General features: G+C 55.9%; 1 protein-coding gene across 1 annotated transcript in view; it reads right to left on the bottom strand.

The window, feature by feature from the left end:
- LOC146261142 (arf-GAP with GTPase, ANK repeat and PH domain-containing protein 1-like) overlaps positions 1–12,038 on the bottom strand; it is an 84,116-nt gene that overhangs the window by 12,359 nt on the left and 59,719 nt on the right. The window contains 3 exon segments of the mRNA XM_084668113.1: positions 498–720; positions 927–1,017; positions 2,028–2,182. Coding sequence (XP_084524239.1) covers positions 498–720; positions 927–1,017; positions 2,028–2,182 — 469 coding nt within the window.

The following is a 12,038-nucleotide window of genomic DNA, read 5'->3' as shown; positions in this document are numbered from 1 at the left end:
TACACAGCCTCGATGCAGATGCTGACTGACACACACACACACACACACGCACAGACACACACAGTAAGCATGCATGTCCATTGCACGCATGTATTTACTACATGCCTTCACGCACATCCACTAATCCAAACACACACACACACACACAAATGCTAGGCTGAACCTCAGTGATTGTTTCCTGTTTCCACTGTCAGTAGCCTAATTGCTAACTTCCAAATCTGTTAGCCAAACTACATTCACAGCTACTGCCCCCTATCTACTCCAACGGGTATTGCACCTCAACACCAAAAGCTCCAGATGATGATCTTACGAGAAATTGCCTTAAAATTGGGGAGAACAAACGTCTAGAGACGCCCTTAACTATGACCTCAACCTGTTTGCATCGCTGGGCATAACCTGTCGAGAAAGTCCAAAGAGAAACACGAGCGGGAGACAAAAGGCCTGGGCCGACCCCGGGGGAAGAGGAGCCCCGAAAGGGCGGCGAGGGCGCCCCCTACCTGCTGGCGTCGGGAGCAGGCTTCAGGCTGCCCTGGGCGTTGGCCTCCCACACGCTGTTGGCCAGCTCGTTGCCGATGGCCGACATGACCTTGATGAGCTCCAGGGGCCACTCGTCCAGGTCCAGGGAGCGCACGCGGGACAGGTGGGTGCCCAGGTTCCTGTGGATCCCCGAGCACTCGATGCAGATCAGAGCCCCCAGGTTGAGACTGGCCCAGTCGGGGTCTGGAAGGAGCAGACAGACAGACAGACACACAGACAGACAAGGATTTGTTAGGAGAGCGCAACGACAATGTCTGTCTGCGATGTCTACATTCTGCGACGGGGTTATGGGAACATGGATGTGTCTCTGTGTGTGTGGTGGGACTGCATGCGTGTATTCCATGTGTGTGTGTGTGTACGTGGTGAGGTGGAGCCAGCGGTGTACTCACTCTGGGCCTCACAGTCCACACAGCGGGAGTTCCCCCGCAGGGCCCTCACCGACTGGAGAGCCAGGGCCTCGGTCTGGCTGGTCAGACGAGACTGAGGGAGGGGGAGGAAGCACACACACACACACACACAGTTAGGACCGGGACACACATTCTGTTAACAGTTATACTTGTCCAAATGCCCAGATGTGCATGTTTGCGAGCAAGTGACACCACACACGCATACCTGCCTACCACTATTCATGAGTGTGTGTGTGTGTGTGTGTGTGAACGACTAACACTGCAAACAAAGGGGAAAGGGGGAGTGTAATGAAGGCTTTTCCAAAAGAGCAATTGTCCGAGGCCTGAGGCATCAACACAGTCTCACCCCAGCCTGCATGCAGCCTGGGAAATGGCAAAGCTCTGGCTATATTTACAGTAATTGCCACTTGTAATTATGTGTGTGTGCGTGTGGTACGTGCGTCTGTGCGTCTGACCAACCATGAGCAGGTGAGCGAGCAAGAGCCTGTGTGGGTTTATGAGCAGAGGGGAGAGAGAGAGTGTGTGTGTGTGTGTGTGCGCGCGTCATATCCATGTTGTCAGACTATGATTCAAAACCTTGCATTGGCCAGCATGTATAAGAGTATACCCTGTGTGTGGTGGGGCCGGTCTCTGTCTTATCTTAGGCTGTTCTACTGTGGTGTGATCCTGTTCTAGAGAGCTGTTCTACTGTGGTGTGATCCTGTTCTAGAGAGCTGTTCTACTGTGGTGTGATCCTGTTCTAGAGAGCTGTTCTACTGTGGTGTGATCCTGTTCTAGAGAGCTGTTCTACTGTGGTGTGATCCTGTTCTAGAGAGCTGTTCTACTGTGGTGTGATCCTGTTCTAGAGAGCTGTTCTACTGTGGTGTGATCCTGTTCTAGAGAGCTGTTCTACTGTGGTGTGATCCTGTTCTAGAGAGCTGTTCTACTGTGGTGTGATCCTGTTCTAGAGAGCTGTTCTGTCTTGGTGTGCTCCTGTTCTAGAGAGCTGTTCTATCTTGGTGTGGTCCTGTTCTAGAGAGCTGTTCTATCTTGGTGTGGTCCTGTTCTGTCTTGGTGTGCTCCTGTTCTAGAGGGCTGTTGTACCTTGTTCTTGCTGCTCTCGCAGGACTGCAGGCTGGCCAGGATCTGGCTCTCCACGGCCTGCACCCAGGCGTCGCGCTCCTCGTACGACGTGGCCTCGAAGTGCCACGTCTGTCCCGTCAGCGACACGATGGTGAACTCAAAGTTCTCCTCTTGTTCTGCCAACACAGACAGAGAGAGAGAGCGAGGGTGAGGGTGGGGGACACGTCTGAGGCTTTCAAACGCGCCCTTTCACAGCATCCGTCGGCGCACGCCTGCCACCTCACCACAGACAAACCTTTGCCGGCCAAAAACTGTGGTCGAACCTTTGTCAGTCGTTCATTGACGCGACGCAAGAGCCATGACCTCGAGCCTTTCCTTCAGCAGAAGAAACACCCAGGGGCACCTGTTAGGAAGGCCACCGATCCCAAGTGACCTTTGACCCCCCCCCCCCCCCCCCCGGCCAGGATATTCCCCCTTCCCAATTACTGGGCCCCACTGGCCCCCCAGGACTCTGTCAGAGTGCCGGAGGAAAGGTCAGTCATTACAATCAGAGCCCCCTACAGGGGGACATATGGATCTACTACACATAGGACCCCCATAGGTTAATGGGCCAATCAGGAGTCAATTAGCAATGGCATATGTGTGTGTGTGTCTGTGATCCTAACTTGGTCAGAGTTAAGAGGCAGACCTTAGACCACTGAGATAGTGAGGGCAGAGACAGAGAGAGAGAGAGACAGAGAGAGAGACAGGAAGAGAGAGAGACAGTGTGTGCACGTGTGGATGTGTAAAAGAACCGGGGGGAGGTCACATTTGGAAACCGTTAACAACCCAAAAAAGTGGGAATCAGAGTTGGGTTGGGGGCAAACCTGGCGGGGCACAGATGGCTGTGACAGGGAGCCTCTCTGATGAGACCCCCCCCCCCCCCCCCCAAAAAAAACCCCCAAGCTCCTGGAAGAGATCTGACACGGACTCAGTTCCGTTTACAATTTACTCCAAGGGGGGGGTCAATGAAATAACGACGAGGCCAATCAGGGCCATGGGCTCCCTCCGCCCCTCGCTGTTGCTCATCACGGGGCTCTCCTTGCGGAGCTCCCGGCGGAGGACTGTGGCCAGGCTGACAGAGAAGGGCCACCGGAGGAACAGACACACACATCTGGGAGACTCCGCTGCCAGCAGCCCCCTCCAGGTGGGGGGGTGCAGCACGGCCGCTTGGCCCTCTCCAAACCAACACACCCTATCCTCCATCTTCCCCCTGACCCGTACGTCTCCCTCCCGCTCGTACGACAGAGTAAAACCCCGTCCTCTCACATCTCGGAAAACAGTTTCTTTCCCCCTTTTTTTCCCCTCTCCTTCTTCCTCGTTTCTTTCGGGGAAAAAACGTCTCGCTGACGTGGCCCGGGGAGCGAAGCTCATTTCACCAGGAGAAGATTAAAAGTTGAATCAGACGAGAGCGGCTCCAGTGGGGGGGGGGGGGGGGGGGGCGTGATGGAGGGGGACCTTCCACTCTGCCTCAAACAGCCATCTGACTAATTGGGATCATCTCAGACCGGTCAAGCTGAAGCCCGGGCCCCCTCCGGGAGCTGGGAGCTAATCAATGGAAGGCCCTGTCTGTCTAGGGGAGGCCCCCCCCCCCCCCCCATCTCTAAACAGAGCGCTTGAAAATTCTCCAACTTCCTGGATGAAAAGACTGGAGGCTGGGGGGGGGGGGGACAGACAGGGGACACAGACAGTCTTAAAGGTTGAACTGATTATTCTCACCTGAAAAGCTTTCCCCACTCTCAAGCCTGGTAAAAAGACCGCGTCCACGAAATGTTCTCGAAAACTCTGGGCCCGGAGCTCAGATTCTCCCGGATGTTTCTATGTGTGTGGATGTGCTGGGGGGAGACACCAGGCCGCTCTCCATACATGCCTGGGGTTGTGACCTCACGTTAACCCTTCCATGATCAAAGGATGAATGGGTCTACTATACAGCTCCAGGTGGATGTTGGAGGCCCCCCCGGCCTTGGTGTCAGTTTGCCCCCCCCCCCCCCCCCCCACCTGTCAAGCGGTGCCGGGAGGGGGGGGGCGGGGGGTACAGGGAGACATTTAGGGGGACGTCTCCGAAATGTAAATGTAAGCACGCCCATGTACCCATACGATCTCCTTCTCAATGAAGGTCTCCTTCCGTTTCACACTGGATCAAGCCCACCTTCAAGACTTCATTTACATGAGTGCGAGATTGTGTGTGTGTGTGAAAGCTCCCGGGACTGAGGTAGCTGTCTCACTACTCTACACTGGGGCCCACCCTTCAAACGTTTTGGAGCCCTGTGGGGTCAGGAACAATGTTCCCGTCATAATTAAATTCCGCTCCCCCCCTTTTTTTTTTGGGGGGGGGGGGGGGGGGGATGTTTGACAATTACGGAAACCAACAATCCAGAAAGCTGCTGCCTCTTCGTGGCATAAATTAATGCTTTTGCAACCCCCCCACCTCTCTCTCTCTCTCTCACACACATCCCACCCACCCAACCTCTGTGCATTCCGGAGTCGAGCAATGCATTTCAAAATAAAAATGAGAGGGCATTAGTGTGTGCAATTGAGTGACCCCCTCCCCCGCCCACCTCACCCCCCACTCCCAGCTACCACTCCCCCCACGCCCATTCTTCCACCGCAAACCCTGAAACGAGGCGCGGCCATCACGCGGAGCGCGAGCGAGTCACGGAGGTCAGACTCCACAGTCTGCCTGTGTTGCCCCTCCCAGGCTGAGTGAAGCCACTCACAACAAGGACCTGAGCACAGCAGCACGTGTCACTGCACTGCAATAGGACTTCCACATTTGGACGCGTGCACATGTCTGAAACTGATATGTTAAGTCTCATCGGTTTCTCCACCCCCCCCCTCCCCCAATACAAACCCGCTCAGGCAAAACCACACACAGAAATGCACTCACACACATACTTTTCGGTCACCATGCTACTTGGTAATTACACTACTAGTGCTCCGAGCTACTAGGGCCAACAGAGAGAGAGGGAGAGAGAGAGAGGGGGAAAGAGATATCGAAGGGAGAGAGAGGGAGAGAGTGAGGGAGAGAGAGAGAGAGGGGGGGGGAGAGAGAGGCGTTAAGGCAATTTGTGAACTCTGACATGGGCAACCTTTAACAGCAAAACGGCATATTGCAAATATACACCGTTTCCACGCGGTGGGAGGGTGGGGAGAGGGGACATGAACATGCATATGGGGCCTGGCCATGGGCTGTGAGAGGGGCCCCATAGGGCGGGGGTGGGGGGGGGAGGGGTCGCACAACAGAGGAGAAGGGGAAGGGAGAGAGGTGGCCGGTGTGTTCTCAGGAAACACAAATTAAACCCTTAAATGTCACCGCGCACAGTATTGCTTTGTGATACAGGTCATTACTCCTCATATTACTCGCACCCTTTTACAACATTAATAACCTGGAAAATATCGCAGCCAATTGTTCCAGTCCTGAAAATATATATGTATTTTCTTTTAACACAAGTAAATAATAATGGGGCGGGGGGGGGGGAGGTTAGGATTGTGAGTCAAGCTGAACCTCGACCCCTCCCCACTCTGACCTACCCACTGTGTGTGTGTGTGTGTGTGTGTGGGGGGAGGCGTTGTTGAGCTTTGAAGGGTTCAGTAGGAAGTACAGCAACTAGGGAAGGAACATCTGACGAACTCACACACAATAGCAGCATGCACACACACACACACACACACACACATCCAAGGCCTTAGGGAGACACAGCATGCTCCAGACATGTGGTGGAGGTGGGGGGGAGGGGGGTTCAGGGTGGTCCATCCCTCAATCCCTCCATTGATCTAGACATCCCTCCATCCATTATCCATCCATCCATATATCTATCTATATATCTCTATATCCCTCCATCCATCCATCTATATATCCCTCCATCCATCCATCTATATATCCCTCCATCCATCCATCTATATATCCCTCCATCCATCCATCTATATATCCCTCCATCCATCCATCTATATATCCCTCCATCCATCCATCTATATATCCCTCCATCCATCCATCTATATATCCCTCCATCCATCCATCTATATATCCCTCCATCCATCCATCCATATATCCCTCCATCCATCCATCTATATATCCCTCCATCCATCCATCTATATATCCCTCCATCCATCCATCTATATATCCCTCCATCCATCCATCTATATATCCCTCCATCCATCCCGTGCATCCAGAGGGGGCGGAAGAGGGGGGAGAGAGACACGGGTCGACCGAGGACAAGGGTGAGGGAAGAGTCGCACAAGGAAAAGAAGCGTTTCCACAGGGGAGAGAGTGGTTTCCTGCCAGGCGTGGCGTGGCGAGGGGGGGTGGAGGTCGCTGGCGTGCCCCCGGCCGGCCGCCTCGCGCCCGCCCCCCCCCCCCCCGCGCTGCATTAGTTACCTTCCGAGTTGAGGCTGTTGCCGTATATGCGCAGACTAGCGACGCGGTACAGTCTCCACGCTTTGCGCTTGGCTGCGTCCGCGACGGCAGCAGGGAGAGAGACGGAGAGAGACGGACGGAGAGGGGAGAGAGAGGTGGAGGAGAAGACGGCGGGAGAAGGAGACGGCACGGGACGACGACGAGAACAAAAGGGAGGCGTAGAGAAGAAGGGGAGGGTCAGGTGTCAGAAGGGTGGCAACGTGGAGAGGGGGAGGAGCCGGGACGTGGGGAGGAGGGGCTGAGGAGGAGGAGGGAAATGAGAGGAGGGAGGGTTGAGGGTGAGGACGAAGGACGGAGCAGACGAAGGCCAGGGAGCACTCGAGGGCGGGCTCCGTGTCCGTCGAAACGCTTTCGTTTCTCCCTTCACACACGGCACACGGCACACACACACAGCTCCCCAACCCCTGCACACTGTCACCCCTCTGACGGCACCTTTGATGAGGTACAGGACTCAACTCTCGCCCCCCCAAAAATCACACTCGTTCTCCGCGGGGCCTCCACAGACCGGGGCGTTCTGTTGTCACCTGTTATTTCCTCCAGCCCCTCGGGCTCCTGGGAACATTTGTCACCTGGTCATTTCAGGGAGGGGGGGGGGGGGGGGAGCGAAGCGTTCACGCCTGCTGAAGAGGAAAAGCTACGGGAGTGTAAATGTTCCTGGGCTTGTACCTGCCTGGTGTCCCTTCCTCCACCTGCTGCCCAGGACCAGCACTGACCTTCTGAACGCCTTCACAAGCTATGTGTGTGTGTGTGCGCGCGCACAAGCTAGCGTTCTGAGAGTCCGAGATCTCAGAGACATTTGAACCCATCCATCCTTAAAGTGTGTGTGTGTGTGTTTTGTGTGCTCTCTGTATTCCTGGGTGAAGCCACCTGGGTCCCCCTCTCCTGTGCCCCCCCCCCCCCCCCAGGTGACACCTGCGGGGGGCCCCTGACTCGACTTGACCCGGGAGCCTCAGATCCCCAACGGCTCAGCTCATTAAACGGCCCTTCAATGCAGGTGCTTTGGGGGGGCCAAACTATTTCCACTGGGCCCGCTCACCTGTGGAGAAACAGTCTGTGTGTGTGTGTGTGTGTGTGGGGCAAATCTTCCAATCGCTTCATCAAATTAGAGCTCATCCTTCTAAACAACCTGTTCACATTCTACAGACGGGATCAAAGGTGATGTGTCTGATCCTACATCAGAGAGAAAGACAGAGACAGGGAAGGGGAGGGGAGAGAGCTGGAGAGAGAGAGGAAGGGAGGGAGAGAGAGAGAGCTGGAGAGAAAGAGCTGGAGAGAGAGGAAGGGAGGGAGGGAGAGAGAGAGCTGGAGAGAAAGAGGAAGGGAGGGAGAGAGAGAGCTGGAGAGAAAGAGCTGGAGAGAGAGGAAGGGAGGGAGAGAGAGAGACTCACACAGACAGCGGAGCTGTGTTCCCCGTCCTTAGGAATGTCATGACTAGGTGGTAGGTACAGCTGGTCGTCGTGTGAGGCCTACCTCTGTTCTCTCAAACATCCACCCCCCCCCCCCCCCCGAACCAACCGGATCCCGTTTCAAAGCTCACGCACAGCAAGGAGCCCCCCCGGTCTCAGACGAGAGCCCTGGTTAGTTAACGACGAGCGCTCAGGCAAAGACTCTGCGGCAGGGTAATTATGGGGCTGACGCAGGTGTGTGTGTGTGTGTGTAGGTTAGGGATAGAATAGGTCTTGGGGCGAGGTTGTGTGTGCGTGTGTACTGTTGGAGGACAATTCAAAGTAGAACAGGTATGAGAGAAAGTATGCATGAAGTCATGTGTGCCAAAAAGAGGAGGATGAAGAGGAGGGGAGGAGAGAGAGAGAGAGAGAGACAGAGAGCGAGAGAGCGAGAGAGAGACAGAGACAGAGAGAGAGAGAGACAGAGAAAGACAGAGAGAGAGAGAGAGAGAGAGAGAGACAGAGAGAGAGAGAGACAGAGAGAGAGAGAGACAGAGAGAGACAGAGAGAGAGAGAGAGAGAGAGCGAGAGCGAGAGCGAGAGCGAGAGCGAGAGCGAGAGCGAGAGCGAGAGCGAGAGCGAGACAGAGAGAGAGAGAGACAGAGAGAGACAGAGAGAGAGAGAGAGAGAGAGAGAGAGAGAGAGAGAGAGAGAGAGAGAGAGAGAGAGAGAGAGAGAGAGAGAGAGAGAGAGAGAGAGAGAGAGAGAGAGAGAGAGAGAGAGAGAGAGAGAGAGAGAGAGAGAGAGAGAGAGAGAGAGAGAGAGAGAGAGAGAGAGAGAGAGAGAGAGAGAGAGAGAGAGAGCTTAGCATGGGCTTGAGCATCAGTCAGGCTTATTAGCACGGTTTGGTCCAAATCCCATATTTGTTTGCATGTGAATATGGTCATGTTGAAATGAGGGCTTAAAGCTGAAATAGGTGAGCCTGGCATCGCCAGACCAATTTGCAAACAGAAAATTACTGTGGAACCAATTTCAATTTCCAAGGGGCGTTAACAAGCGCAGACCAAAATGCCTCTGGATGCAATGGGATGTATACCACTTATCGGATAAACGGATGTGGTTGGCCCATCCGGATTCTGGCTGGGGGGAAATCATGTTGAATGGGAGGGTGGCCAGATTAGTCTGGTTCCCAGGACAACAATAGCTGACAAAGGTTCTAATATGAGAATCAGCAGCCCCGATTCCTGTCTGAACTTCGGAGGTTTCCTCCAGCTTGAGCTTGATGGACAGTGGTTACATCAAATAAGCCAAGGAGTTAAGCATGCCTCGCCAAAGGCGATTGGCTGGAACAGGATTGCTTGAACATAATTGGCTGGAAAGTCGCGGGCCTCTCCAAAATGTGTCTGGCGGCCTCATTAGCATACACAACAGGATCATAGGGGACAAAACCTGTCTTTTTTTCTTTTTTTTTTTTTTTACTGAGAAAATCTAATCTATTGCACCATTAATTGATAAAGTCATTTTGTCCTTTGGCGTGACACACAAGCTCAGAAGAGAGAGGAACAAAGGGTAGCGTATGTGTGTGTGTGTGTGTGTGTGTGTCTCGTGGCCTGCAGAGAGAGCCTGCGCTCAAGATAATGATTTAGGGAGCAAGAGAGAGGGAGAGACAGAGAGAGACAGAGAGAGAGAGAGAGAGGGAGAGAGAGAGAGAGAGAGAGAGAGGAGAGAGAGAGAGAGGGAGAGAGACACAGAGAGAGAGAGAGAGAGAGAGAGAGAGAGAGAGAGAGAGAGGGAGAGAGAGAGAGAGGGAGAGAGACAGAGAGAGCGAGAGAGAGAGACAGAGAGAGAGAGAGAGACAGAGAGAGGGAGAGAGAGATGGACCTGACTGTGCCGGTGGCCCTACCTGGGTGAGAGGAGAGAGGGGCGGTCCCCCTCATGAATAACGGAGCGCCGTGACAGGCTGATACTTCATCCCCCCCCGCCCCCCCCACGCAGCCCCCACCCGCCCCTACCCCCCGCCCCCCCCGGCCTGACAGCCGCCGAGCGGCCCCACGCGCCCAGTGCTTAATGGCTAAATTGGGAGACTGTTACTAATCGCTTATTGAATAATGAAAGTGACACAGCTGATAAAAGATTTCAATACTGTGGATTATTTATAATATTTCACTTAAGTGCCCCCACTGACTAATGGGTGGGGGGGGGGGGGGGGCACGGGGGCTGGCGAAGGTGGGGGGCGGCTAACAAGGTTCTGCCCCGGCAAAAAAAAAAAATGCATGGGTGAGGAACGGTGTGTATGTATGTGTGTGTGTGTGTGTGGGAGAGAGAGGGAGGGTGGAGGGCTGGGTTGTCTGTGGTGAGTTAAGAGCGCCCACTGTTTCATCGAGCCTACTATAATCCCGAAAGGCATAGATCTCTTTTCTCTGTGATAAGTATGAGCACACAAACAGGGGTTTTTTCCCCCCCTCCATAGACGTGCACTAGAGCAACATAGAAATGTGCGAGCCCTTCCAGAGAGCCAAGTGGGTCCCCTGGTCCCAGGGCCGGGGAGGGGAGACAGGGAGAGACAGGGAGGGGAGACAGGGAGAGACAGGGAGGGGAGACAGGGGGAGACAGGGAGGGGAGACAGGGAGAGACAGGGAGGGGAGACAGGGAGAGACAGGGAGGGGAGGGGGAGACAGGGAGGGGAGGGGGAGACAGGGAGGGGAGGGGGAGACAGGGAGGGGAGACAGGGAGAGACAGGGAGGGGAGACAGGGAGAGACAGGGAGGGGAGGGGGAGACAGGGGGGGGAGACGGAGACAGGGAGGGGAGACAGGGAGAGACAGGGAGGGGAGACAGGGAGAGACAGAGAGGGGAGACAGGGAGAGACAGGGAGGGGAGGGGGAGACAGGGAGGGGAGACAGGGAGAGACAGGGAGGGGAGACAGGGGGAGACAGGGAGGGGAGACAGGGAGAGACAGGGAGGGGAGGGGGAGACAGGGAGGGGGACACAGGGAGGGGAGACAGGGAGAGACAGGGAGGGGAGACAGGGAGAGACAGGGAGGGGAGGGGGAGACAGGGAGGGGAGGGGGAGACAGGGAGGGGAGGGGGAGACAGGGAGGGGAGGGGGAGACAGGGAGGGGAGACAGAGACAGGGAGGGGAGGGGGAGACAGGGAGGGGAGACAGGGAGAGACAGGGAGGGGAGACAGGGAGAGACAGGGAGGGGAGGGGGAGACAGGGAGGGGGAGACAGGGAGGGGGAGACAGGGAGGGGAGGGGGAGACAGGGAGGGGAGACAGGGAGAGACAGGGAGGGGAGACAGGGGGAGACAGGGAGGGGAGACAGGGAGAGACAGGGAGGGGAGGGGGAGACAGGGAGGGGGACACAGGGAGGGGAGACAGGGAGAGACAGGGAGGGGAGACAGGGAGAGACAGGGAGGGGAGGGGGAGACAGGGAGGGGAGGGGGAGACAGGGAGGGGAGGGGGAGACAGGGAGGGGAGGGGGAGACAGGGAGGGGAGACAGAGACAGGGAGGGGAGGGGGAGACAGGGAGGGGAGACAGGGAGAGACAGGGAGGGGAGACAGGGAGAGACAGGGAGGGGAGGGGGAGACAGGGAGGGGGAGACAGGGAGGGGGAGACAGGGAGGGGAGGGGGAGACAGGGAGGGGAGGGGGAGACAGGGAGGGGAGGGGGAGACAGATCTGGGGGAGATCTGTCACGCGGAGCAGCCACTTGATACTTTGATGGAAGGGTGCACATTACACATCTGCTGCCGAAGCACATCTGCTACACTCCCCAGCACAGCCCCAGCACAGCCCCAGCACAGCACCAGGACAGCACCAGCACACAGGCCAGCGTCTGTGTGTGTTAAGTGCGTGCTCAACAGATCTGTCGGTACGCAAACACTTGACAGCAGAACGTGTGTGAGAACGCTCCGTTTCCACGACACAGCTGAACCCACTCACGCCACAGCCAGACAGACAGCCAGCCAGCCAGGCAGACAGGACATGTAGGGATGAAGGGATGAGGTCATGAAGGGATGAGGAGAGCCCCTTCCTCTCACGTCCAGAGGTCAGGGGCTCAGAGGAGGGGGGGGGGGGGGTGACAGCGTTTCCCAAACACGCTCCATATTCCACTGCGTTGACATGCTCTGACTGGTTCCCTATTCACCTCGTCTGCCACGGAAAGAAGGTCGTTTTCTTCCCAAATATTAGGCTGA

This window comes from Hypomesus nipponensis, chromosome 12, assembly GCF_054491055.1.
Source record: "Hypomesus nipponensis isolate SF chromosome 12, ASM5449105v1, whole genome shotgun sequence".
Classification (NCBI taxonomy): Eukaryota; Metazoa; Chordata; class Actinopteri; order Osmeriformes; family Osmeridae; genus Hypomesus; species Hypomesus nipponensis.
This window is presented reverse-complemented; position numbering and strand designations above follow the sequence as displayed.